The sequence below is a fragment of the Phytophthora infestans genome, genomic scaffold, assembly GCF_000142945.1.
Source record: "Phytophthora infestans T30-4 supercont1.14 genomic scaffold, whole genome shotgun sequence".
Classification (NCBI taxonomy): domain Eukaryota; phylum Oomycota; class Peronosporomycetes; order Peronosporales; family Peronosporaceae; genus Phytophthora; species Phytophthora infestans.
The window spans coordinates 500,303-527,767 of NW_003303745.1; the positions used below are offsets into that span (position 1 = coordinate 500,303).

The following is a 27,465-nucleotide window of genomic DNA, read 5'->3' on the forward strand; positions in this document are numbered from 1 at the left end:
TCACAGTGTCAGCTATGATAAGCAATACTTCGAAGTAGACAAAAATACGATAATCGGCAGCAGCATTGTCTCGAAGATCGTGTCGGGGAACTCTTTGTTTGGCCACAGATTTTTCGGGGTGTTTTCCGATGGCGTACATGACGCAAACCACAATTCCCTGCCATCCGATAAACGCGTTATATAGAGTCGCCCGCTGTTTCGTATGGGCTTGACGATCCTCATTGAGAACGCTTGAATAAGATATTAACTTCTCCAAAGCAATGTATATTGACGAAATGGCGACTTGTTATCTTGATAGCACTTCCGATTCTGAGAACTCACAGGACCATGACATCCGTTTCCATGATACCAAAAGTAAATATAATATTATAGAGGCTTGGGGCAATTTGGTGTTGTCTCAAATGATTCGCGCGTGACGAATCAAAATGAGAACATCGAGCACAGCATCCAAGTACTGTACACGTACTGATACATGTGCCAATTTCCCACTCGCCAATTCTCCAGCAAAAAAAAACATCAAGACTTGACGAAGTTTTCTCGACCCATGCGTTGCCTCCCTCTACTCGTGTTGCTGGATGCAGGATTTTTCTTTGTCTATGTCGATGCTGCCGTAACGGCTGTGAGCTTTGAAACCACGAGCGTTTTCTGTCACCCGACCAAGCGGTTTCTAAGGACTGACAAGCTGTCAGTGACAACGCGCGTAACGGGAACGACGACGAGAGAGGATTCACGGCCAGTACAGCCCTTGAGAAGGTTGAGTCTCTGTTGGGGCCAACGAAACTCTCCCCGAGTGAGCAACAGATTTTGCAGATTCGAGGATGGCTCGACAAAGGAGGGTCCTTAGATGAGACCTTTGAGAAACTTCGGCTCCACAAGATTCCAGGCACAGTTTTTGGGAATCCACATTTCGACGATTTAGCGAAGGCCATGGACGATTTCAATGCGCAGAACCCTACCAAGTTAAAATCCTTGATCCCGACTTTAACGAGAAATTACTTAGGTCCGAAAGACCTATCAAAAATTCTCGAAGATGCGAAGACGGTTCCTACCACAGAAGGACCGAGCAAATTCAGATAGCGGTAAGTCCCCCAAAAAGTCTTCGGCTGGTTCGTGCTAGACACCAAAGTGGCTGTCGTACTTACAAGCCCGGAGTTTATCGCTTGGACTAAGTACCTAGATGAATTTAATGCCAAGTACCCTGAAGCCAAAGCTTCCATGGTCCCTGCTTTAACAGCTCATTACGGCGATCATGCTGTGTTCTGGACGCTTGAAGCTGCAACGAAAGTTTCATCCACCGAGAAACTCGCTGGAAAGCTACAAGCTGAGCAAAATCGGGGCTGGCGGAGCAACCAGGAATCTCCCACGGACGTCTTTCATTACCTTGGTCTGGATAGAGGGAGGGATACCGTCCTAAGCAGCCCGAAGTTCAGCGATTGGCTCAAGTATTTCAACACCTTCAACCACGAGAACTCCAGCAAGAAAGAGAAGCTGCTCGACCCTTTTCAGATATATTTCTAAGCTGGCGGCGTGACCAAGATAGCTGACGATGCGATGAAGAATCCAAGTACCAGGGAGATCGGGAGACAGTTGAAGGTCGAACAACTCGACCGATGGCTCGGCCTTGAGTACGACCCGGAAGACGTTTTTCATTCGCTCTTCTTAAACAAGCCTGGTATGCCCTCGTCAGATAGAATGGCTCCCGACGGCACATTTTATACTGTGCGTCTTAACACCGTGCCAGATAATCTCCTTTCCAGCCTGGATTTTGAACTTTGGGTTAAGTATCTACGAGACTTTAACGCGAAGTACCCCCACCGGCAAACGACAATGAGTAAGGTCTTCGGAGCTCATTTCACCGACGACGCAGCGGCGAGGATGGTCGATGCGGCACGGAATATACCACCCCATAGGGACTACTTAGTACTCTCTAGCTTGGAAACAGGAAGCTGTCCATGTCCAAAGGATGACGTTATCACAAAATATTGGGTTTTATTCATTGTCTTCAAGAAGTAAAGAGTCCATCATGCGGGCAATCTCGGCGCCGTCTTCTTCAACTGAAGTCACAACGAACTTGGTGAATTGGTATCCACCTATTGCGTCGTTTGAAGTATTCGTCACATCCATTGGGATAAACCGCACAAAGGTCTGCATGACGACCCGTAAAAGCGGTTCCTCCGAGTTATTAGGACGCACAATACACCACCCAGTCTCATCCGAATGGATGCCGGTGAACTCCCCTTCTCCCTCGGACAACGCTCGCCACACTACAACCATCCGCTCTTTCTCTACATATCTACGCATTACAAAGTGAACTATCATATGTACGGACTGCCCCGAGTCTCTCGAGACTTGCACGTGTGACTTGACTGCCAGCGTGTTCGCTGGGTCCTTCACGTCGTAGTGATGCCACTCTCTCTGTCGATACAAGCGAATCATGGACTGCCACATCGTGTCGCACGTCTGCTCGAAGCTGATGGGGATCAGCAGCACGTCCAGAGTATCTATGTACTCCACGTCTCTATCCCGTCTTCGCTGTGGCCCCAGTCTGTACGACATTGTCGGCTTCTCCTCAGCTCCGCACGCTCGGAAAACCTCGTCCGTTCGAGGATACATCAGTTCTAAATCGTTAAGAAACTCGTCAAAGAGGATTGAATCTTCCGTATCAAGTTTGAGAGGACTCCGCTTGTCCTGCTCAATGTGTGGCGTATTTTTCGACCCGTTCAAGTTCTCTCGAATCATCTGAGTGATCTCCTCGATCACTTTGGCGCGATTCTCGACGGCATTCTGCAGTCTTCGTTGCTGTTGTTCGGCCACCAATCGTCCTTCTTTTTGTCGTATAGCAATGGCCTTCCATGTAGACGTCGCTAGCGTTTTATCTCCGAGGGCTTTTGCTCGCTTTCGAGCGCACTGAAGCTCTTCCAGCTCGTCGAAAAGAAATTTTTCTTCGTCTTCTAGTGTTGCCCGCTCACTTTTTAGTTTCTTTTGATACTTCAGTCGCCTCTTTGCTGCTTGTGTGTTTCTGGTTCCCCTCACTTGCGCGGCTGTTGAACAGGTCGAGTTTGCAGGTTCGTTCGGGGGGAATAGTAGGGCCTCAGTCTCCGAGAAGAGCTGGTCGCTGTCTAGCAAGAGACTGCTAGAGATATCTGGCTCTTGGGACTCTATCGAAGCCTCGTAGTCGTCTAGGAACCCCGTCAATTCGGCCAGGATGGTCGCATCGTCCTGGTCGAACATTTGTTGTGTTTAAATAACAATAAAATGTGAAATAACGCTTGAAAAAAACTGAAACTAACGCTATTTCACTAACTGACTTCCAAAAAAAATGACACTTCCGAAGATCATTCTTGAGTTGCTACAAGCACATCAAGAGATAAATTCAATGTTGCACGAACACATCTATCCCGAGTGTGTTATCGGAGTCTGACTCAATGGACGGCAACATAGGCGTTGACGACGAGTCTACATGGACTGATCTGAACGTGTTCCTACACGAGTGCGACGTCCCTGAGCTGCAAACTACAGCGTCCGCCACTACGGATTTGTTGCAGGACAGTGATCAACTCTTAGCGGAGACCGAAGCGTTATTAGCGTCCTATGACACAAAAAATGTATTCGTGCAACAAGACCATGCCCAAACTTCACCTATAAAGACGACCAAAAGTCCAGAGGAGCTACGTCGTGAGCTTAAAAATGCGCTAGCAGCCAAGAGACGTCACCGGTATCGGGTGAAGCTCAAGAACGAGCGTCAGACGCTTCAGGAACAGGAGAAAACCTTGTCAGAAGAGTTTAAGACTTTACAACGAGCAAAAAAGAAGAGCAAGACCATACAAGCGAGTACAATTGCATCACCTTTGTGGAAGGATATCGCCTCGCGACAAATGGACGGTCGCCTGGTGGCTGAAGAGCAAGAGCGACGTCTAAAAAACGCCGTGGCGAGTCGAACGAAGGTGATTCAAGAAGTCAACGGCTTGATGCGACACCAACTGTGTAGTGCGAATGGGCCTAACCTGGATAAAGTGACGAAGACGTCGACTGACGTGGAACTTGAACCCGATGACGTAGCTCTGTTCGAGGAATATTTACAGGATATGGACATGGTATACAAGCAGACAGACGAGGCTTTCGGAGCTTCAGGAGTCGAGGAGAACCCAACAACATCATACAAAGTGGATCCAATCTGGAAACAAGACGGAGATCTAGAATACTTTGAAAATCTAGATGTGTCGTTAATTCCATCAAGCTTCGAGAAAACGAGCAGGGCCATGTGGCAAGCCCTGCTCCACGTTCATAGTCAAAAAGACCGACGGCACTACGGCAGTGTCACTGATCCGGACGATACTATCGCTGTGAAGTGTCTGATCCCATCGCCAACGGACACTAACGAACGTGTGGACATGTTGATCCACTTGGTACTGAAGAGGTTTATAGAAGCGCACCGAATGGTCATCGTCTGGCGTGCCTTGACGGAGGGTGACGCCGAATTTTCGGGCATGCATTCCGACGAGTATGGGTGGTGTGTTGTGCGGCCAATTAACGCAGTAGGCCACGGAGTTGCAACGACTGTTGTCCAAACATTCACACGCTTCATTCCAATGACCATCGCTACAAAATTCAGTAATAAGGCACATGCAGATCAATTCGCCAAGTTGGTTGTGACTTCAGGCGAAGAGGACGGATCGGAAATTACACGCATGATGGCGTCACTCTTGATCGAAGACAAAATAGGAAAGTCAGGTTGTCCAAGAGGGAAAGAGGAAAACTATTCATGCACCCGATGAGTTGCGAAACGCAGCTGAGTTAGCAAACCGTTCCGTAATCGATTTTAATCTCTGATTAAAAACGTACCGCACAGTCCAACGTGGCGAGCGGCGACTACTGCTGTAGTATTATAATTGATTAAACGACTACATGTAGAGCACGTGCCGTTTTGCGGGCGTATTTTTGTTTTAACGTGCACTTCCGAGCTCATGTTTGCTTGGCAACACACCGATAATGCTACATCGATAGGGGTATGAACAAGTTAGAGCTGTTCGTAGCGATAACGACCATGTTTACATGGCTACCTCACCTCTTTCTGTACAGGACAAAGCCATCCCGTAATCAGTTTTCGACCCTTGACGTTGTCTTTCATTTACTGTTCTTCATCATGGAGATGATCTCGGACGAAGCTTTCCTCAGAGACGTCGATGGCTTCCTCACTTCATGCGAATCGCCATTGTGCTCTCTTACGGACACTAACGAATCATCGGCCAATATTGAGCTTAAGATTAGCCCATCTTCTCCTCAAAAGATCCCGGGTGTAATGTCCAAGCGTGAGCTTGAAAGGGCAAAAGATCGAGAGCGACGGAAAATGTATCGTGCACGTCGACGCTTGGAGCGGCAGATCTTGGAGCGCCAGGTGAAAGAACTGTCCGGCCAGGTGTGGAGGCTGCAACACGCACGACAAGCAAATTGCTCCTTGTCTGCAGTCACGTCGAAGGCAATCGTGGAGGAGCAGCTGGAAGCACTTCAAGTAGCTCAGCTAAAGCAGAAGTGCCTGAAAGATGCGGTAGAGTCTGGTTCTCGACTGATTCAGGAGTTGCACCAGCAGGTGGACAGCGAAGAATACCTGTCGAATCAAGTGAACTTTGATAAAGAAAAGCACGTCCTCCTTGGGAGCTCCGACGTGAATATCTTCAAGATGTATCTTTAAGAGCTCGATGCGGTGTATGCACAGACCGACCAGGTCTTTCAGACACATACATTGGATTCAGTATCGTTTAACACGCTCTTGAAGACAGGACCCTTCGAATACGCTAACAAACGAGACCTGCCATTCGATTTCACGCTCGCAAGCGAAGTTCTATGGCAACTAGCACACGTTCTCCTTCGTAAAGAAGATTGCGTGCTCTACGAACGTCTAGAAGACGTGAGCAACACGATTGCACTCAAGCTTCACCTTACGAGGTGGTTGCTTTGTGGTCGATCGGTGTCGGTGGTTCAGAGTATGGTGGGTCGTCGCTACTGTGAGGAGAACCGAATGGTGCTAGTCTGGCGATCATTCACGGAAGGAGAGGGGGCATTTAACGGTCTGCACTCAGATGAAACAGGCTGGTGTATTGTTCAGCCCTCAAAAACGGGGAAAGGGACTGTGATCGCCATTAACATCCGCCATAAGACGATGCATGTCAACTATAATGAACTCGACAAGGAAACGTTCTCTTGGATGCTACACTCTCTGGGATCCGAGGATTTTCTTGAAATCACAAATTCTCTAGAGTTTGTTTTATCCAATCAAGCGCGATGCTAAGGACCAAATAATCCAAAAAAAAATATTTCACAAGAATTTGACATTTTACGCAACCGTTCGAGTGCATTCTCATCTCACACTTCAAGTGAGGTTAAGTTGCCGTCGTCATCGATCTCCAGACCGTCCGTTGCAAGTGCGTCATCCAGAATCAGTCGTTCCATCATGAGTTCGATTTCCCGGTTGTCTTCGGCTCCTGTCTTCACCAACAGCTCCACGAATTGGTCCAGTTTGTCATCCTTGTCTTCCTGGTAATGCATAGGAACCATTCAAGTACACGCCTGCACCAGTGTCGTAGCAGACTCCGCAGACAAATCCGGATTGCTATCTGGAGAGTGCACAATGCACCATCCGGTCTCATCCGAATTCATCCCGGAAAACTCGCTGTCTGCTTCACACAGACCTCTCCACACTACAACCAACCGGTTAGTCTCAACATAACGTCGTGCAACTTGATACGTGCGCAGCTTGAGCATTTCACCATTCTCTCTTTGATACGGACAGCAGAATTGTAACGCCAACGAGTTCTCCGGATCGGGTAAGCCCTCATACACAAGTCTCCCTTCCTGTCGATGCGGCACCGATAGCAACTCCCATACGGCGTCACATGTTCTCTGGAAACCGAAGGGCACTCTACCCACTCCGATAGTCTCAAAGTACTCGGTATTACCGTTCATCTTCCTAGTTGGCTCTCCACTTAAAAATCCCGCCGGGCGTTGGAGTGACTCCCACTTCTTTAAAAACGTCGTCTAGTCGTTCATATAAAGCATTGAGGTTCTCAAAGTAGGCGTTGTACAGGGTGGTGTCCTTTTTCCCGAATTTTGCTTTCTTTTCCAAAATTTCAGGAATCTCCACTGTCGTTTTTTCGACTTCTCGAGCTCTTTTTCTTAATACCGACTCCAAGTCTTGGATCATGACAGCTCGAGTGCTTACTGCGGCTTGGGATTTCTTTCTGAGCGCTTCTGACTCCTTTCTACTCTCGTATTGTCGCATGGCAATAGCTCGCCACGCTCCGAGGGCCAGCGAATCGTTTGGGGAACTCTGCGTCTCCTTTTGAGTCTTAAGTTGCTTCAACCTTTTCAGGTGCTGGCTTAGGTGACCTAAGTTAGGTCTGCATCTTGTTGCCGTAAAGTAGCTCTTTCCACCAAGAGTCGCGCGCGATACGCGTCTCTTCGCTGACCGGCCTTCATCCTCGCCATGTCACGCTTGTTTTCGGACTCGGTTTTAGTGGTTTGTTTACTCCGAATTAGTGACTGAAGCAACGCGTCCGTGTCCGCGATAAGCTGCTCGCCGTCCACTTCGTCGAGCTTAAGCGGGACAGCGGTAGCGTGTTCATGGGGTGAGTCCCCCACGGCATGAAGTAACTCGTCGTCAGCCATAAGAGTTCCGAGAATGAGAGAAATGAGGTGAGCACTTCAGCAATCTCTGATTTCGGTACGTAAGTAACGTACCAAATTGAGCTTTATTGACCAATCGAAATACTCAAGAGCGATACTTTTTTTCATAAACAATATAGTCTAAGAAAACTTTTTTTGAAAAACATTTCTGGTTTAATCTTCAAAATGAAAAAAAAATAGATCTAGAAAATTAGGTAGTATTACCCATGGCCGTGATCTAGAAATAGCTAAGTACCCCAGGATACCGTTGAGTGGTGGCTTACATTTAGCTCTCATCAATTTCCAATATTAGCTACTTCACAACAACGATGTACTCGTCGTTGGGGAAATTTTTCTTGATTGAGATAGGCCATGCACGCTTTCTAGGCCCATTCGTCAATCGAGTGGCTACAACGAAGATCACTGTCTCCATTGACAACCTCCATAATTAGACAGCAATCACATTCATGCGTCCGCGAAGGTTCATCCGTCTGCTATTTGTCGTTTACTGGTCTGCCCAAGTAGCCCAATGCTGTATCCACGATTCTCTCGATCACAAGTTTGTCGTCGGTGCTCAAAGCTACCACGACAGTCATCCGTTCATAGTGAACGAGCGCAAGCGGAGACTCCGTGATACCAGCGAGCATGTAGAAACAACTTCCATCACAGCCTCGAATACCCGAACATTAACATCGACAGCGTTCCAACCCATTCGTATAACACCCTACTACGACAACACCACTCTTAATTCTCTGTCTGATGCCACCCAAAACACCGTTTTTGAAGTCGTTGAAGAGGCCATCCAGCGTATCAGTCGAGCTCTTCAGGTCGTCCCTGTCAGTGGGAATCTATTCGCAGAGCGCTTTTGCACAGCCACATTTGCCACCACCCCTCCTGTATGTTACACAATCGCAGCCAACGAGGTTTGCTTGGAAATGCCGATACCGGATGCGCACTTTGCGTCCACGAGATACTGTGGTTCATGCACAAAAAGTGGTTGTTCTAACTGCAAGATGTCTCCAGCAGGAACGGGAGTTCCAAACACGGATTTCCTTATTTACGTGCGAGCTGAGAGCACTGCTAGTTGCCAAAGCGGTAGCACGTTAGCGTACGCTTCAACCTGTCAGAAAGACCAGTACGACCGCCCTACGTTCGGGATGGTCAACTTTTGCCCGAACAAACTCAGCACTGCAGCCGCTGACTTCGAACGTCAAGTATCGACAGCTCTACATGAATTTTCGCATGCTCTTGGCTTCTCCTCTCGCTTTTTCCCATTCATGCGGAATGAAGACGGCACCCCACGTACCTCGAGAGATGCCAACGGGAACCCCCCAACATACACATCCGGAACTTGTCCAAATGGTAGGAACATCGACTTCTACGTGGAACCTTCCAAGACTATTATCAAGTACTCAACGGAGAGGAATCACGTAGTGGCGAAAATGGTGACACCACGTGTGCGAGCGTTCGTCCGAGACCACTTTAACTGTTCTACTCTGGAAGGTGCCGAGATTGAGTCGCAAGATGGTGGTTGTATTGGCTCTCATTGGGAAGAACGATTGTTCGAACCAGAGTTCATGACCCCCGTGGATAGCTACCACAACGTCTTCAGTGCTCTCACACTCGCGTTCTTCGCAGATTCCGGTTGGTATCGAGTCAACGCTTCGACTTCGGAAATAATGCATTTTGGCAGGAAGAAAGGCTGCTCCTTTGCAACGGACAAATGTGTGGATCCAGCGACTGAAATACCGATAGCTGATGACTTTTGTACCTTAACGACAGCTCAGGGTTGCTCGGCTGACGCTAGGTCACGCTCGGCCTGTTCCTTGAGTTCTACGAGCCAATCAATCCCTGCCGAATACCAATACTTCACTGGTAGTCATTCGAAAGGCGGACTCAATACCTTTGCAGACTTTTGTCCGATGAATGTGGGGTATAGGGCGGGTGACTGCTCCATCTCTTCGAATCTCCTTAAGCTTGGATCGACCAGTGTCAACGCCTATGGGGAAACGTATTGCCCTACTTGTAAGTGCACGTCGACTTCTCTACGTAGTGCCGACTCCACTGGATGGGGCATCAACCCACCTCGACAGTCAAGGTGCTATGCGATGCGATGTATTGCAACTATCGATACAAGTTCCAAACGTACTTCCACAGTGGTCGAGCTCACGGTTCCTAGAAGTAAAACAAACGACGTCATATCCGTCTACTGCACTAGAAAAGGAGACAAGCTCTCAGTATCCGGATTCTCCGGTGATATCACGTGTCCAGACCCGCTCGTTGTATGCGAATACGACGATCCTAGTCGTGTGTTACTAACAGACATCGATAGCAGCGGTGGTTCCACCAGCGCCCCTGTCAGTAACACTTCTACTCAAACTAGTACTTCCAGCAGCTCTCAGGGTGGAAGTAGAGCACCAGTCAGCTCTGGAGGCTCAAGGGACTCGGGTAACAAGGCCCCAGCGAGTGCCGATGCGTCAAAGAATTCTCAGAGCTATAGTGATGACGGCTCCGGGAGTGTTTCCAATTCAAGAGGCAACAGCAGACCCGGTTCAGGATCCACATCGAAAGCAGGTAGCAATAGCATTACGACAGGCAAGATTGTCAGTGGTGTTGCCGTGCATCAATGGGCTTCACTTTGGATGCTGCTGGGAAGCTGTCTTGCGGCTGCAATAGCTCTGTAAAGTTTCTGTAAAATCAGATACTTGTCCATAAAGTAAACCTGTTTTACATGGGCAATTTAAATAATTTAGATTTATTAATGTATCTGAGATGAAATTCACCTCGTTAGCGATATATCTGTCATTCTACCGCTGACGAGGTCTGTATTTAGACACGAGTTATATTCGCTTCTCCAAGATTAGCTGCCCCGCTAGCTGTTCACAAAAATGGACGATCAAGAGCATAGATGATAAAAAGAAAGTCTGAGACTCTCACTTTATAATTCGCCTTGTTAGCTGTACGCGCCGCTGACGACTGGAAAACAAGGTAGCGGTCGTGATGATGCAATTTTGTCAACCCGCCACCCTCCTTCGGTTACTATTTGTCGTTTACTGGTCTGCCCAAGTAACCCAATGCTGTATCCACGATTCTCTCGATCACAAGTTTGTCGTCGGTGCTCAAAGCTACCACGACAGTCACCCGTTCATAATGTACGATCGCAAACGGAGACTCCGTGATACCAGCGAGCATGTAGAATCAAGTACCATCACAGCCTCGAATACCCGAACATTAACATCGACAGCGTTCCAACCCATTCGTATAACACCCTATTACGACAACACCAGTTTCAATTCTGTGTCTGATGCCACCCGAAACATCGTTGTCAAAGTCGTTGAAGAGGCCATTCAGCGTATCAGTCGAGCTCTCCAGGTCGTCCCTGTCAGTGGCAATCTATTCGCAGAGCGCTTTTGCACAGCCACATTTTCCACCACCCCTCCAGTATGCCAATCCATCGCTGAGAACCAGTTGTGTCTTGAAATGCCAATACCCGCTGACCACTTCACGTCGTTCAGATACTGCGACAAATGTACTTCGAATGCGTGCTCGACGGATGCTTGTATCGTAACTCCAGCTGGCACAGGTGTCCCCAATACCGATTTCCTCATCTATGTTCGAGTACAAGACACTGCTAGCTGCAAGAGTAGTAACACAATGGCGTATGCGTCCACATGTCAGCATGACCAGTACGACCGTCCTACATTCGGGATGGTTAACTTCTGTCCACAGAAACTCAATACTTCGGATTCAGCTTTCGACCGTCAGGTATCCACAGCTCTTCATGAGCTCACACACGCACTCGGCTTCTCATCCCGGTTCTTCCCGTTAATGCGTAAGGAGGATGGAAGCCCGAGAACCCCACGAGATGAGCAGGGCAACCCACCGATCTTTAATGCAGGGACATGTCCGAACCGACAGGAGATCCACTACTACGTGGAGCCTTCTAACACTACGATCAAGTACTCAACCGAGAGGGATCATGTTGTCGCCAAACTAGTGACTCCACGCGTCCGTGCGTTTGTTCGTGATCATTTCAACTGCTCAACACTGGAAGGTGCCGAGATTGAGTCTCAAGACAGCGGCTGTCTTGGTTCTCATTGGGAAGAACGATTGTTCGAGCCGGAGTTAATGACCCCCGTGGACAGCTATCACAACGTCTTCAGTGCTCTCACACTCGCGTTCTTCGCAGATTCCGGCTGGTATCGAGTCAATGCATCCATGTCGGAGGTTATGCATTATGGTCGAAGCAAAGGTTGTTCCTTTGCGACGGAAAAATGCATCGATCCAGTGACGCAAGCTCCGATAGCAGCAGATCATTTCTGTACTTCTTCGACGGACTTTCAGGGTTGTTCAGTCGACGCTACGTCTCGCGCTGTATGTTCCCTAAACACTAAAAGCCAAGCCATTCCGACCGAGTATCAGTATTTTCCCGGTAACCCAAGAAAAGGAGGAACTAATACCTTCGCCGATTATTGCCCGTTAGTTGTGGGCAACACGGCTGGCGACTGCTCCCTTTCCGCCAACCTTCTGCAACTTGGTGAGACTAACGTCAACGCGTTTGGTGAGACGTACTGTCCCACTTGTAAATGCACACAAACGTCACTCCGTAGCGATGATTCTGCACAATTCTGGACGGTGAGTTCGCCAAGACAAAGTGGTTGCTACGCCATGCGATGTTTCTCTAATGCGAACGCAAGTATGTTTGTACAACTCACGATTCCACGGAGTTGGACGCAAGATACTGTAAGTCTAAACTGCACTGGCAAGGGGGAGAAATTATCCGTGCCAGGCTTTTCTGGACATATCACATGTCCAGACCCGCTGGTTGTGTGTGAAGGAGACGATGCAAACAGTGATCTGCTAGCATTCGACGACACTCCAGCTACCACTAACACGAGCAGCGGAACAGGCAGCGGGACAGTCACGACACGAACAGAGACCAATAGCGTTGGATCTCACCAGAGAGCATCGTTTTGGGCGTTGCTTAGTGCATTATGGCTTACCGTTGCAAACATTATGCATGTGAACCGCATTGGACGTGGGTAAGTTCCACTTATAAACGGTCAACAAATATACCTTCCGGTGAACGGTCAATTGCGAGAATCCCTTCACTCATCGCCAGATAGCTGATCAAGGCGCACAAACATTCACGTCACGTAACCACGACGCAAAAACCAAATAGTTCTGAAGTGATGGTGAGGGAGCTTACTAGAATCTGCTGCTGGATTGGCGGAGCTCTGCTTTGCTGTTGTTGATATTATCATTCTTAAAAAAAACAGTACCCAGTCAATACCACGCTCACCGATGCAGCATTTCTTAAAGGGAAATCTGCGTAGAGACTGTTGACGACTTTAGCGATTCATCTCGGCTGCACAGTTACCGGTAGAGGAAAATGAATGGATTCAACGAAGCCAAAAAAAAAACCTAAAGAAACCGTGCCTATTTTAATTTTGAATTGCTAGGGCTTCAGGGATAGTAACACCAGAATAATTATTACTCCTACTTATGGCATTCCTGAAAAAAAAACAAGAACTGTAGTGTGGGGGTATTAAATACGACAAATTTTGCTGCCTCGATATTTCTGTGGAATAGAGACAGCTCCTTCGATACATTGCACCTTCGTCTACCGTTAAGCAAGCCCCGACCTATGAAATGAAAAAAAATATTGTGTAGGGACCGCCTAGAATTTCAAGTGGTAATAATGAGTCACGAGAGTTTAGTCACGCTTCTGGTCTATGTCACATAGTACTTCAAGTATGCATGCACCTACAATAATTCCACGATGACTTTGATAGTATCAACATCGACGTTGGCACATACCGGTAGGGGGCACGTAAAAGTTCCTCAGCTGCCTAAACTGTATTGCAATAGTCTCACCCTTTCCCTCAGTTACAAAATATGCAAACGGCTGTAGCTCTGCAATAGAACCGCTACACTTTGCATTTACTAGTGAAGTACCGCTAACTCATTGCCAGCAAGTCGTCATTATCTTCATTTTTTTCTCTTTTATCTGTGGTTCTCCACGAAGTGGATGTTTTAAAATCATAATGACGTTCAATGTAAGGTGAATCCACTGTTCTAGTTTTGGCTAAGAAAGGTCTTCCCCAATTAATAAAGCTAGATTACAATCATCGAGCTTGTTAAAAGCCATCATGGAAATCACTCCGTCGCCTACAGTACCCAACCTTAATTAGCTGGGTATTAATACCTCTGTCTGATGCTGTGAGCCTGACACAGCTACCTTACAACACCATCTGGAGCTTGACTGCAATTACAGGGACATTCCGGATTTAAATACTTATTGGTTATCGTTCTTGTGGTAGTTGAGTAGAACGATCCCAGTCGAATGACAGTTCTGCACTCAAAACGCTGATACAGGCGCCACTTGGATACCGGTAATGAAAAACTGGCTACCTGTTGATCATGGTACGGGCCATTCCGTCATCACGGAAATTCATCCGACCAAACTATGAAATCGCAAGCACGAATGAGTGAATGATTCTGTCGTTCAGTTTTAAAAAAAATTCGTCCACTCACACACAACCTCAATCAGAATGGCCTCAGACGCAGAGATACTGAAGAATTGTCAGCTTTCCTACAACGATGTGGTATCGTCTCGAGTTGACCCCATCATTCCTGAATTTTGGACCGTCCCCAATGGTATCGAGAGCGAGAGCAGCTTAAGCACCTCGGCGGACGCAGCAATGGCTCGCAAGCGCAGAATTCGGCGAGAGAAGGAGATCATCCGGAAGCAGAGATATCACCGACGACTCAAGCAAGAACGAGAAACTTTGCGGCAAATGGAGAAAACTATGACGGCTCGATTACTGAGAATGAAGGGAACGAAACCACTAGCGCAGCAAACCTATGATAATGCACAGCAAAGCAGGTTTAATCACGTCAACTGGGCTCTGAAAGACTCCGCTGTACGCGAGCGGGAAGAGCGCCTTCGAGCAGTAAAGAGCAGCAACGTCTAGTTAAAGCTGTCTGTACACAAGCCGCTTACTTGGCGAGTCTGAAGAGCTTACTTCCGTCAGGCTTTGCAGCGATTATTGAAGGAAATAACTAGCTCGGTAACTTTGAGCCTTCGTTACATTTCAATCTTGAAATGTTCTTCTTAAAATGAAATATACAACGGTTTTCTTCGTATACTTTATGAGTAGGAAGTAGATTGAAACCTGTGAGCAGTCGTAGAGGTTTTCACTGTAAATTATCTTCATCATCTCCAAATGCGTAACATATGACTGGCTGATCGACTCAGTTCTGTCCGTACCCCCATCAATCTTACAATCATCGCCAGTAGCAACAGAAGTTACCTTAATCCAGGAAGTATTAACCTCCCTCAACGCTACGGGGTAATGTGGAGTATCAGCAAGCCGGTGCGAAGGTTGATATCCTCAACTCCGATCAAGATTGCAGTCTCAACGACAACGAACAATAAACACTCCGACAAACAGGTTCTGAGAAAGAATGAACATACGAGGGAAGAAATGTTCTCGTGATTTGGTGGGAGCCAAATAGAGAGCTCTAGTCAATACTATCCGTAGTTGTTTCATTTGGAGAAATGCGGCTTTCCAACAATGTCACGTTGGGGCAAATTGATTGAGTTGCATTTTGCCACACCTGGGCGAGGCGTGGCGGGTTAGCTGCGAAAAGAAAGCGAAAGTGAGCTGGAAGCAACTGAGCTTCTCGAGCTCCTTCAGAACTAAATATAACTAACTGCGACATCGGGAAAATACGCCTTCGTCGGCAGCTTGCACATCTCATGTTGCCGTTGCCTCCGCAACCAGCAATTTCCAACAATGTCACGTTGGGGCAAATTGATTGAGTTGCATTTTGCCACACCTGGGCGAGGCGTGGCGGCGGCCCCATCATGAGATTGCCGCGAGTTAAGCCGTGGGTGTGGTCGCCTTTTTTGTTAGCACATGTAGCGTGAAAGTTCCGCAGACCCCTTGGCGGAAAGCACTGGATACCCCTCGAACGCGTTGGACAACCAACGACCCATAAGTTTGATGACAAGCCGATCGGCGCCCGCGTTGAGCAACGCTGTGGCGCCTCCTATTCGAACAGAATGAGTGGAAAATCGTGCCGGATCAAAGCCGGCTTTTCTTGCCGCATTTTTAATGATCGCAGCGATCTCCGTTGATGTGATTCCACCCTTTCTCACTGACAAGGCTGGATCGTTTGCACTCGTGCCCAGCACTGCTGCAGCTTTATGGACCCATCGCGCTGCTCGAACCGGACAGATCAGCGGATCCTTTGACTTGCTGTGGTAACGCATTTCCTCACAGCCGAATTGGTTGTTTTTGGCTCCATTGAGAGAGATGCCAACTACCATGGCTCGCTTAGGTGCTACTAAACGTTCGTGATTGTCGTAAAACTTAATTGCCTCGAGTCGAAGAATATAGTTGTGAAATTGCCGCCCAATGAATAGATATTCAGAACGTCTCAGCAGGAAGAAATATTCGAGTAGAAGACCACCCCATAAAAGTTAGTGTCGAGTCTGCGTGAGGTCAAGTTCTTCGAAAATGAGACGAAGCAGGCGTGCTGTCAGAGGCTGCTGCTTAACGACAGGATTGGTAAATCGCCGAATTCCTCGAAGTAAAATCGCATGACTGGCATTCACACCAGGGTCATATCCTGCCGTATTGCGATGAAACCAGCGTACCGCACACAATTTCGAACAAATCGTTGAATATGTGTTTCCTTGCTGAGAGCGATTCATTCCGTACTGCCAGAGATAAACAGCGAACGCACCCAATTGCTCCGCGTTCTTGTCTATCGAGTCCTTACTGAGCCACGGGTTAAGTCCCATTATTTTACACCAATACGTCCATTGAGACCACGCTCTTGTGTAATGTTTCCTCGACGACTGTGCTAAAGCCCCTGCGCGGAGTAATGCTCCCAAAGACGCGAGAGATTTCGCGAGTCGTGAGGGATCTGAGCCTGTTGCCAACCACAAGACATGTTAGAAAATTTTGTCGCCAGTAGTGGTGACTGCCACACCCTGCTGCCTGCGTCGGCCATGTCGTTGTCTACACCAGCCACGTGTTCGGCGGTGGAATAAAATCCATGCTTTACTTCGGACAGACTTAGAATGCGCAGGGGCATTTGCGCGAAACGATTGCGACTTGCTCTGCGGTTACTCCACGAAACAGCTGCTATGTTATCAATCCAGAATCGGACATGAGCGTCACTATCTTGACTCGGACGACTCCACAGATGCCCCCACACCAATGCAGCAAACACAGCACTCATCAATTCACGGACATTGATCCCGAAATCTCCGTCCCCTGATCTGTTGAAGTCTTCAATAAGTTGAAGTTCCTCATAATTAAACTCCACTTGTAAAAACTGCTGTCTTGCTGGAAAAAGTGCGCACAATCCGCGATCACTAGCATCCATTTGGATGTGGTAATCGGGTTCATGTCGCCGTACAAAACGAGCGAGGGGGATGGCATTAAGAGCCCCTGTTGATAAGACTAACTCGAACCAGCGTAGGTCATCTTTAGCCCCAGCTGAAACTAAAATGACACCAAAGCGTGGTGCTCGACGGGTTAAATCGGCAATTCGTTGGAAGAAAGGTGCAGCTGCTCGCACACATGTAACCACATGTCGGAGGCTACCCATGAGCTTCTGCAATTGAGTTCGGGTGGCCTTGAGTCGACGAGCCATTTCACGAACCCGACGAAGCGCTTTTGTTATCTTCTCCTCGGGCATTGATACTGTCAGCTTCTGCAGATCCCATTCCAGTCCTAATGCCCTGCCACGTGAAAACTAAGGAGAGAACTTTTTCTCGTTGCATGCGTTTGGCCCTAGAACTGTTATCATTGCAGTTCTCAGTGCAAATTCCGCGTCACACAGCCGCGAACCGATGTCGGGCTCGATGGCGATATGATCATCGCACCAAGCTCTTGAATCGAAGTTTTGGCTTTGTTTAAGTGATTGATGTCCACTTGGTGGTGCTGAATTAGCGTATAAGTGCTTAATTCCTGCACCAGCGTACCAGTACGAAGCAGGAGAGTTTTTCCATCCAAAGGGACAGTAAAAATCGATCACCAAGATGTCGAGCTCTGGAAACGTCCCTGCAAACCGGCCAACCTCGTCCGCCGCAATTGGGATGTTCCTGAACGCACCATTTACGTCACCTGTTAACATCCTCTGCTGTCCTGGCAATGATTGTGCTACATCCAATATCCGATTAGATAGTGCATCAGGCCCATCGTAAGTGATTGAGATTTCTTGATCAGCAATTGTGTTGTCATTCACTGAGCTGCCCACTGGAAACGACAAATCGTGAATTATACGAGCGTCAACGCTTAATTCGACGTCACCCTTCGATACAGCCCCAAACGGGCTGCAAGTCACGCCTTCCAGTGTAGAAAGTAAGTCAAGATCGAGTAGTAAATACCGATCGGCGTCCTGTCCAGCTCGGAGGTTTTTCACAATCGTGTTCAGCGCCCTGCGAGCCGATCCATGATTTGGAGGCGGCTTGTCTTGCTTGCCAAATGCTTTCTTCCAATGCGGTATAACACCGTGATCCACGATGGCTCGCCAATGCGAGTTATATTCGTAGCTGACCCAGGCAGGATGATAGCTTGGTATTTCGAGATTTTTGTTTGGTCTTGAATCGGCAGGACTTTCACCACGTAGAAGGCGAACAAATTCTGGCAAATTCATTTTGGTTCGACGAATAAACTCACTGTATACCGCCTGCTTGTTCCGATCCAACAGATACGTCGTTTTCCCATTGCATTGCATTGAAACTGGTGCTGGATCCGGTGGAGAGAGACCACTGCGAATTAACTGTTGCGCTAAAACTGCTGAAGCAGTTTTTAAGTGAATTTCCGCCAAACGGCGACGTGCCAACAAAGTTTGAGAGAACCTGCGCTGTCGTAGCAGCCTCACTATATCCGGCGTACTTTGAGTACTAGGACAATGCAGACTATCTGTCGGCACATGTCCATCAAGGTTTTTATCACAAACAGCAGCGTGTCGAGCATTTGACTTGTGTAATTCATGTGCACCGCAAAATGCAGGTGGCATCGTCGCCGTAGCGTTGTCATTCTCGTCCAATTCTTCGCATGAGGGGAAGCTTGAAACCTCCGCTGCCCATGCAGATAAAATATGGTCTCTCTTGCCGTCTATACCTCCTTGAGAAGATGCCATGGCACGAATTCGAATTGCAGCTGCGTCTAACGTGGGCTCAGGTGGTTTAGAGAATGCTACTGCGCGGGTACTAACCATACTATCGCACGAGGGGGAGTCGAGAGAATCCGCTGCCCGTGGTTGTAGCTTGAACAACGCAGTTAATTCGGTTGTGTCTCCTAATTTCTTACTCGAGGGGAAGCACTTGGACTTCGCTGCTCGCATAAGAGAGTTGAGGCTGTGGTGAGCTTCTATAGAACTACAAGAGGGGGAGACTGTCGTGCTCGCTGCCCCTGTAGCCAAAACCGATACCACATCCTTTGAGCACCAGCTTTGAGCACTAGAGTGAGGTGTACTGCTGGCAGTACCGGAAGAAATAATTTCAAAGTAATCGGTGTCGTCGACCAGTGAAAGGTCAAAGCTTGCGGCCTCCGCCAGTATACACCGTCACTGCATGTCACTTGATATTCCTCCAAATTTCTTAGCATTAAATTCACGAACCGTCTGAGGTAATACTGCTGGCTTAAAATGGCAGCGATTTGTGTCGACACAGGCTCCGTTTTCGCCTCGACACCCTTCCTTGGAAAGAAAACGAAGGCAGATCTCTTTTCCGCCTTGTTTAGGAAGGGCCTTTCGGATCTCCAGAGGAATTGAGCGTGAGGGACGCTTCTCGAACTTGCCTGGTCGTTTTGCCGCGGGAGGTTGGCCACGTTGACCGTCGGAAAACGCAGCTTGTCCCCGTGTAGATTGTAGCTCTTGCCGCATTATAAACTGATGGACTCGCATGAAAGACTCGTGAGCAATACTGAAATGCGACTTGACCCCTGCTGCTTTATCCCAATCTTCATCAGACACATAGACACGAAACAACCCCAAACGGTCATCAATCCAAGCTGCAACTTCTGCTAGAGCTAGCACTGAAGTTGGTGCGTCACTAACACGTAACTCAGCGAGAAACGTTAATGCGGAGTGGAATAGCTCCTGGACAAGAGGCTTGAAACATTGAAGAGCAACGTTGTGAAGAACTTCAACTGTACCAATCAAAGTAGAAAACTCTGTCGGGTCAATAGGTCTTGGAAGTCCATTTTTCCGTGAGAAATTGCTCATGTCATGCTTCCAAACTCCCGCACGTTTTTCTTGCTCAGTAACTCGAACGAAATGTCGGATGGAGAGCCCTCTCGTACCGAAGTCCCATCCAAACAGGCCACGCAGAATAGCAGGGTGTGGAAAGAAACCAAATTTTCTCCAGTGAATTTGAACAAACTCCACAAAGCGCTGTGCTGTCATAGACACGTACTTACCGTTGATGAGAGAGTGATATATTCCTGTTTGCGTTCCAGTTGGCTGGAATTGACACTTGTCTTGAGTCTCCGCTATATGCGGTCGCGAAACCGCGGTTGGATCGACAACTGGCACTGTTCGATGTAGCGAGATTAATTGATCGACATCTTTCTGTAGCTGTCCATCTCCATCACAACGAACCCCACGTCGCTGCATACGATCTTCAGCGCAGCTGCCGGTGTTGGCAGCGCTGTTCACACGTCTGCGTTTTGACGCCGACTCCGCTGGAGGCCTGTCCAGTCGCACCGACCCCTGGGGCTCGCTATCGTCCTCCGAGTCACTAAGACCATCACTGAACACAGGCTCGCTCTGCGGATTTAGCTCACGACGATTCGATCTGGACCGGTCCTGACTGTTGTCGTCTTCGCTGGGTAAGCTGAAAATGCTATCGCCTAATTTAATTTCGGGTGGTGCCGTGCGCTTTCCGTCTTTGTAGTAGACGTAATCAAGGATGTGTTGAATGGTCACTTGATACACTTTGAAACTTGTAACATCAAGGAGTGGCACCAGTTTTGACTCATCGATGGAAGTGCTGCCAACTTCAGCGAGCAGAGCTGTCGAGTCCCGAACAGCTGGCTGGCCAACTCCGTTAAACTTGTTGTAGATCTTCTCGTGTCTCTGCTTGAGTTCAAGTGGCATAATCAGACCCACGCCACGACCACCACAAGGCCGCAACACATAAATCTCAACAGCAACATCCTGAATCGAGTTTGGCTTATGTGCAACCTGTAGTTCGACCCCGTCAAAGTTAACATCAAGGGTTCCTCGAAGCGACTCTTCATCCCAGTCATAACCAACGACTAATCCGTAGTCCCAAATTCGGGCCTTCCCTGGGGGCACCCTTGGCGTGCAGATAGCGCTTCCCACGAAGGTACCCACTCCATCTAGGGCCTCCTGTGTTGTCACCACTCTCGGAGCTATCTCTGCGTGAACAAGTTCGACAGTCTCAGTCTGACTGTCTGCCCATCGACCACTCGGAACGAGCTTGACCTTGATCTTTCCTCCACGTGTCGCCTGACCTTCCGAGACCCCGTAGGTGAAACCAATGAGGCTGAAGGCGCCCGGAAGAAGGTAAAAATAGGTACTGCTCATGAAGGGCTGATGAGCTTGTCCAGAAAGGTTTTCTTGGAGGTTGTTAGCTGCGAAAAGAAAGCGAAAGTGAGCTGGAAGCAACTGAGCTTCTCGAGCTCCTACAGAACTAAATATAACTAACTGCGACATCGGGAAAATACGCCTTCGTCGGCAACTTGCACATCTCATGTTGCAGTATTGGAAATCTACGCCACCGTCTTATTATCCCGGCCACCAAACCTTGGACGGACTTTGCGCTATAATTAAGATGTTTTGCCGCTCTAAAACCTATATCGACATTTAGATATATAGGGTAAAAATGGGTGCTGAGTCCGAATCTGACGTCGGATTCTGCAAATTCGAAGCCCTTCCCCTTCATTCTGGCTGTCGAAAAGACCCACTATTTGTTGGGGAATTCTTTGCAATTAATAGCCTGCCACGTACAGCGTTTCTGTCTCTACGATTGGCTTAAGCAGGATAGCAGCCGGAGATTCCCAATCATTTTGGATAAATTTCAATAAATGACGCCCATCGTGTTTTTTACCATCATGGTTAACATGATACAGCTGGTGCTACAATTCCTTTAATATAGCATAGATCAGTCAGTCGTTCAGCTCGATCTGAGATAATCAAATTGATTCATACCTGCAATATCTTATACATTTGCAGTACGACTACTGCAATGATATTTTTGATATGTAACAGCAACAGCACGGTGGTTACCGATAGACGATGGACTCGGCCTATAGCTTTCCTCACAGACGCCCGTATTGGCTCAAACCTGGCGCTACATGAAGCTAGCATTCCACTTAGCATACTGGAGAAAGATGAGGACTTAAATTTGCGCTGAGCTTAAGTTATGATAGGTCAAGTATGTAAGGACTTATACCTTACATTATTTCGCTATAGAGATAATAAATTACGTGCTCAATTTAGACTATACCGCTCTCATGTAAGACGCGCTGCATGCCTGAGCAGTTTCTTAAGACAGGCATCTAACAAAGGAGGGTAAGCACGTCTTAAGCTCTCATCAGGAAGACGAGATATTATCAAATTCATTTGGGCCACCTGACTTTTTTATTTTCCGTCCAAGCCTTTTTGGCCGGGACAATACCCCGCTTCAGACGCCTAGGCTTTCAAAACAAATAAACAGCCCACTGGGCATTGTATTCGCATATAAAGCCTAGGCTTACAATTGCAGACATAAACTAAAAATCAGAAGAACAGCATCGACAGCATGTCGATTATCCTACACATGCATCCCATTCACCTTCAGCGAAAAGTAGAAGCCAATTTGTGCGAGGTGCACCGTGTCCGTGCGGTTGTCAACAGTGTACATGTACTCTGAGACGACTTTGCAGTCTTCATCCAGAGTCTCGACTTCAATATTCCAGTGGTGCATGTGTGCTGCAGCAAAAAGCTCGAGCTCTCCTGGTAGCGTCTCTCCGTTCTTCAGCGAGGTGATATAGTCAGTATCAAACAGACCGTCCAAATCCTGTAAGTTGCTCATGTATTCAGTGAGCACGTCAATGGACTCGTGAAGTTGCTCACCGCTACTGTATCGCAGACAGCAGAACAAGCTGGTTCGCATGTCCTCAAGGAGGTACCAGGCAGGTCGAGCAACACACAGCTCTTCACGATTGTCATTCTCATCCACTATGTGCTGATAACGTAGATGCCACTCGTTCATGCCAACTGACGGGCTTAAGAGATCGCAGAGAGGCGGATGCAGATCTTTAACGTCGAACTCCATCTTTGGCACCAGGCCACATAGCGAAAACGCTTTCGAAATCTCAGTGGGTTTTTGTAGCAATCCAGTCCAAAACCCACTGGGAAACCTTGTCGTATCGCGGAACTTTGGGGTTCCCTGGTTTTGTTTGAGGTCGTTTGTCGCCCAAAGCCGAGCTAATGTAGTCGTCGTATTGGTCCCTGTAGAAAGCCTAAAAGCTTCTGTTAACAGCAACATCGAGGGGCTGGAGGAGGTTGGTAAGGTTGGGTGGTACCAATAAAACGAAAATATTGTACTGTCGGTGCTTCTTCTCGTCATAAAACTTGACGTGACACGCGTACGAGTCGATCACGAAGAGTACAGGCTTTCGGTAAAACTGAATTTCTTTTCTGGTACAGATTACGTTTTGGGCGATCTCAAGAAGTATGGTTTCACTCACTTCCCCGTTGGGCTCACATCCAAAAGTATTCACTCTGGAACCGACGGTTTATTCTTCAGCTCAGAGAAAAGTACGTGAGGGCTCAGGAATCGACCATCTCCAGTAATGGCAAAAGTTGCAGTGAACCGTTTGTGGTTACTTCCTCCCTTACGCAGCAGAACTTCTCTCACACCACGGGTTGTAATAGTCGACTTCGGCTCGGTCTCGAAATATCTCGGGACTCGGTCCATGTTGATGACGTTACAAGGCTGTATATTGTGTTGTTCGATCAGTTGTTGTGCATTTGTGATAAAATCAAGACAAATTTGGCTGACATTCTCTGGAAGAGTTCTTGCACTGGTCTGCCTCCTGGATACAAGGTTGCAACGGTCTTTAAATCGGGCCAGCCAGTCCGAGGACGCTTGGAACTCGCAACGATCTTCTTCTGGGGCCGAGGCCATCATGGCACGATAGATGTTGAGTGCATGGAGTTGTATGTACTTGTCTTTCACACGCGAGCTCTTACGGTTTCGTGCTATCACCCAGTCGTGAACTTGTTGCTCTAGTGCGTGGTGCTCTGGTTTTCTGCCTGCTCCTGGCATCCTTCGTCGTGAACGGGTAGCGAGTTGGCGGTTCCTCGATGCGCTGACCAGCGAGTCTTTGCGGTCCCACCAGTTTCTGACCATGGACGGCGTCACCTTGTGCTTCTTAGCGAGCGCGTGGAAGCCAGAACCGTCAACACCGGCCCTGTATTCACTAATTTCACTTAGCTTGAACTGCAGACTGTAGCTGGTTCGCTTCTCGGCTGTCATGGTGGACAGAAAATGAAAAATGGCTGACTGTTCTGGAGCGGTTTCAGCTTCAATCTCCAGTCGATTAGTTGGTCATGAAGCATTTAAACTGCTACGGGTATGAAATCCAGTTGGTTATGGCTCGCTACCTATACCTTCCAGCTGGGTAGGCGCTCTATTTGACTGGGCGTACTACACGAGTTTCGGCTATCCTCATAATCAACGTTTTTATTCGATTTAAAAGCCTAGGCGTCTGAAGCGGGGTAAGACGGTAGTATTGTATAAAACCGACCATGTTTGCCCATTTTGTCTAAAAGCTCCGTGAGAACCACTATGTCAATAGTGGTTCTTTTTGCAGGTGAAATACATGTAGCAGTGAGGAGCCAGTCAGCAACCAATAGGAGGACAAAAGTTTATTCTGCATATTTGAACCAAGGAGGTCGTGCCATTTTGTGTAGAATGATCCTACAAGAGACTACTTGTTCACTTTTATACAAATGTTTTTTTTTAATAGTCCAGATCGTACTTAAGTGACCGTAAAGCGTGCTTAGGTGGATATTTTTTTCAAGCCAACAATAACAGATCCGCGTCATTGGGGATGTTATTTATTCAAAAGACCGCCCATGCAAATTTTGAGTAGAGCGCACAATACAACGTCACCAATGTGTCTTAGGGCGCCTCGATGACGTAACAGCACCTTCAATAGGATTACTGTCTGATAAAGCATCTAAATCACCTTATGCCAGCGTTATTTTATTCACCGTGAGCTCCCCTTAACGTAGACGAGAAGAGAGCCTTAAACGAATATAAGCGTTTGTTCACTTCAACACCTTATGACGCTTTACCGCATAACCCTTCTCGTAAGACACTTATTTTGATTGGGTTGTGTTTTTGGCTTGGATAAATGCGAATGATAATCTTGTTCACCGCATGCCCAACAGCCGAAATCGTATTAGGATATGTGGCGAAGTGCTTTTCAAGAAATAAGAATACGAGAAGTGACAGTCGGACACTTATATGGATTAATGACAGTGTCGAACCGAGTACGACGATTTGGACCCAGGGAAAGTGCATCGGGCAGAAGCTGTATTGAATTGAGCAAGGGCGACGATTCTCACTAGAATTTAAGTTGAAGATCACAAGATCACGGATCTGGATACCATGAGATCTGAGATCCAAGTGAGAGAGTGAGGAATCGAGGTAATCGGGGCTGAGATCTAAGATCATCAGGATCCAGGTGTATCCATGCTCCCGAATTATTCCTGATCTGGCGTATACCTGATCGAGGGGGGGGGGTATTAGTGATCGACCAAACATCAATGATTGGGCCACGGATCTGGGGAGCCCGGTGCTGATACAATTGGGGAGATGGGCCAAGGAGAGAAAGGACAGGTATTCAGGTCTGGCAAATAATTTGGTGAGATAAAGACAGAGAAGATAGAGACCCAGGCTGGTGTAGGCTTAAATCAGAACTCTATTATCTTCGGGTTACGTAAGTGCGTTCCTGCCCTCAAGAATCGGAGCTACATTGCTGTACGAGCACGGTGAAGGTTAGTAATAGCGGATTTAGTGCTGGTAGTAATAACCGGATAATATGTTGGCCAGATCCTACCATCTGGTGGCCCTCTTTAGCAAAACTGGGACCCTGGAATCTGAAAAACAAAACCGTTTTAAAGGCTACTTTCGCCGTTATTGCATGTAAGCCACCTGGAACCGCAAACATAATACTTCTTCGGTCTGGAGAAGAATTAATAGTAATTAAAAAAAACGTATGTGTGATTGGTTAATGTTCGTTTTGAGATCCATATTATTGGTTAAAATATGTACACCTGACGATTTGTGTGCAGCAGGTTTTGGCACAAAAATAGATCCAACTACTTCTAGTACTTTATGACCAGATCATACTCCTCTTCCTCTTTCGATAGCATATTTTAAGTTTTGATTCCTTATATGTTTCATGGCAAAGCAAAAAAACTTTCCCCTTTTTGAAGTGGTTCTTTAAATGGTCGTGTAATGGCAGTAACGGAGGAAGCCCCATTAAAAAACGCCATCATGCTGAGAACGAAGATCAAGACCAACCACGCTTTCGTTGCAGCAGTACAGCAGAAGCTGTCGCGGATTTAAAGAGCTGTTATATTTTTCCAGACCAGACAAATAAATATCAATTCTTGGAATGTATTTAGCAGGTAGCAAGTACTCAAACACACCCAACAAAGAATTGCTGCTCCATGTTTCCCTCTTACTGTCAGTCGCCCCGCCACCACTTGAGCCGAGTCTCTGTTTGTGTCTATGCTGCTGGCTGAGGCCGTACTACTGCCTCTTCCCATAACGGGAGTGCACAGTATCATTAATGTACGTATTCGCGCCGAATGATATTAAATCTATATAGGACTAATGCTGGTGCTCTACGTGTATCGCGTTAGGTATTCTAAATAAAAAACAAAGTAATGATTTGGATTTCGCTACGAGAGGGGTTAGTCCCTGCAGATCATTGTTCGGGCGAGCCCAACAGCTACTACTTGCGGCGTACGCAATGGAAGAAGAAGTCACTGCTGAGTTAGCTCTACCTGTCGAATGCGTGATGCTAGCAATAGAACGGAGCTCACACTGGACGAAGATGCAGTTTAGCGGCGCTTGAGCACGCTGTTTACCCGCATTTTTCAGCGGCTAGGCACCTGATGCCGTATTGCCTCCATACGTTTGGCAGCTTTTCTTTTCCTTTGCGCGCACGCTACAACGCTCGAAATAACAGCCGATCGCTTTACTATGGGATCATCGACGGTATCGGGCATCGTATGAGAAGTGGCAGCTATCATTTACGGAGTTACGATTTCTGATAGCGTTCTCCGAAAGGAAGATATGTGCGTTTCATTTTGCCGAGCAGTGTCAAACTTCACAAATTGCTGGTTGCATTGACGGCACACATGTACCGGTGGGCAAACCTACAAATCCTGAAGACACATACTATAATTAAAAATGCTGATACAGCTTAGTTATTCCGGATGTGGTGGATTGGAGAGGGCGCTCTTGCGATCTCGATTGCAAGTGGGCCAGGACGCGTGAGCGATAGCCGAGCGCCCAGGAACAGCGCACTTGTCACATCCTTTCCGGCCATCTCAATCAATTTAAGTGCTGTGTGCCTACCGACCGGAGAGGAAGCAAATGCAAACGTACGTGTAATTTGCTGGGTGATTCAGGCAACCAAACACATATACTTTTTTTACAACGCTCGAGCTGTCTGAGCTACAAGGTGTTATTTCCCAGAGGCTCAAAGATCGCCTGATTCATGCTCGGTACCGAGTTGAATG

At 47.6% G+C, this 27,465-nt stretch overlaps 9 protein-coding genes across 9 annotated transcripts; 4 read left to right on the forward strand and 5 right to left on the reverse strand.

Annotated features, from left to right (window-relative positions):
• Positions 1–1,989: 1,989 nt before the first annotated feature.
• On the reverse strand, positions 1,990–2,556 carry PITG_09115 (uncharacterized protein; the record flags this gene model as incomplete). Its single annotated transcript, XM_002903392.1, has 3 exons — positions 1,990–2,070; positions 2,119–2,328; positions 2,395–2,556. 3 exons carry the CDS (start codon positions 2,554–2,556, stop codon positions 1,990–1,992), a joined length of 453 nt encoding a protein of 150 aa, XP_002903438.1.
• Positions 2,557–3,875: 1,319 nt separating this feature from the next.
• PITG_09116 (uncharacterized protein) lies at positions 3,876–5,689 on the forward strand (the record flags this gene model as incomplete). The annotated part of the gene is made up of 2 exons (XM_002903393.1): positions 3,876–4,642; positions 5,080–5,689. 2 exons carry the CDS (start codon positions 3,876–3,878, stop codon positions 5,687–5,689), a joined length of 1,377 nt encoding a protein of 458 aa, XP_002903439.1.
• A 671-nt stretch (positions 5,690–6,360) lies between these two features.
• On the reverse strand, positions 6,361–7,588 carry PITG_09117 (uncharacterized protein; the record flags this gene model as incomplete). The annotated part of the gene is made up of 3 exons (XM_002903394.1): positions 6,361–6,522; positions 6,625–6,972; positions 7,028–7,588. The coding sequence occupies 3 exons, from the start codon at positions 7,274–7,276 to the stop codon at positions 6,361–6,363; spliced, it is 759 nt and encodes a 252-aa protein (XP_002903440.1).
• A 1,006-nt stretch (positions 7,589–8,594) lies between these two features.
• PITG_09118 (leishmanolysin-like peptidase) lies at positions 8,595–9,991 on the forward strand (the record flags this gene model as incomplete). The annotated part of the gene is made up of 2 exons (XM_002903395.1): positions 8,595–9,863; positions 9,965–9,991. 2 exons carry the CDS (start codon positions 8,595–8,597, stop codon positions 9,989–9,991), a joined length of 1,296 nt encoding a protein of 431 aa, XP_002903441.1.
• Positions 9,992–11,139: 1,148 nt separating this feature from the next.
• On the forward strand, positions 11,140–12,523 carry PITG_09119 (leishmanolysin-like peptidase; the record flags this gene model as incomplete). The annotated part of the gene is made up of 2 exons (XM_002903396.1): positions 11,140–12,469; positions 12,513–12,523. The coding sequence occupies 2 exons, from the start codon at positions 11,140–11,142 to the stop codon at positions 12,521–12,523; spliced, it is 1,341 nt and encodes a 446-aa protein (XP_002903442.1).
• Positions 12,524–14,323: 1,800 nt separating this feature from the next.
• PITG_09120 (uncharacterized protein) lies at positions 14,324–14,804 on the forward strand (the record flags this gene model as incomplete). Its single annotated transcript, XM_002903397.1, has 1 exon — positions 14,324–14,804. The coding sequence occupies one exon, from the start codon at positions 14,364–14,366 to the stop codon at positions 14,634–14,636; it is 273 nt and encodes a 90-aa protein (XP_002903443.1).
• A 913-nt stretch (positions 14,805–15,717) lies between these two features.
• PITG_09121 (uncharacterized protein) lies at positions 15,718–16,384 on the reverse strand (the record flags this gene model as incomplete). The annotated part of the gene is made up of 3 exons (XM_002903398.1): positions 15,718–15,762; positions 15,881–16,014; positions 16,195–16,384. The coding sequence occupies 3 exons, from the start codon at positions 16,382–16,384 to the stop codon at positions 15,718–15,720; spliced, it is 369 nt and encodes a 122-aa protein (XP_002903444.1).
• An 89-nt stretch (positions 16,385–16,473) lies between these two features.
• PITG_23316 (cleavage induced predicted protein) lies at positions 16,474–18,420 on the reverse strand (the record flags this gene model as incomplete). The annotated part of the gene is made up of 2 exons (XM_002903399.1): positions 16,474–17,422; positions 17,567–18,420. The coding sequence occupies 2 exons, from the start codon at positions 18,418–18,420 to the stop codon at positions 16,537–16,539; spliced, it is 1,740 nt and encodes a 579-aa protein (XP_002903445.1).
• An 834-nt stretch (positions 18,421–19,254) lies between these two features.
• On the reverse strand, positions 19,255–24,178 carry PITG_09123 (uncharacterized protein; the record flags this gene model as incomplete). Its single annotated transcript, XM_002903400.1, has 6 exons — positions 19,255–19,634; positions 20,109–20,151; positions 20,290–21,287; positions 21,764–21,791; positions 22,490–23,148; positions 23,539–24,178. 6 exons carry the CDS (start codon positions 24,176–24,178, stop codon positions 19,255–19,257), a joined length of 2,748 nt encoding a protein of 915 aa, XP_002903446.1.
• Positions 24,179–27,465: the final 3,287 nt, after the last annotated feature.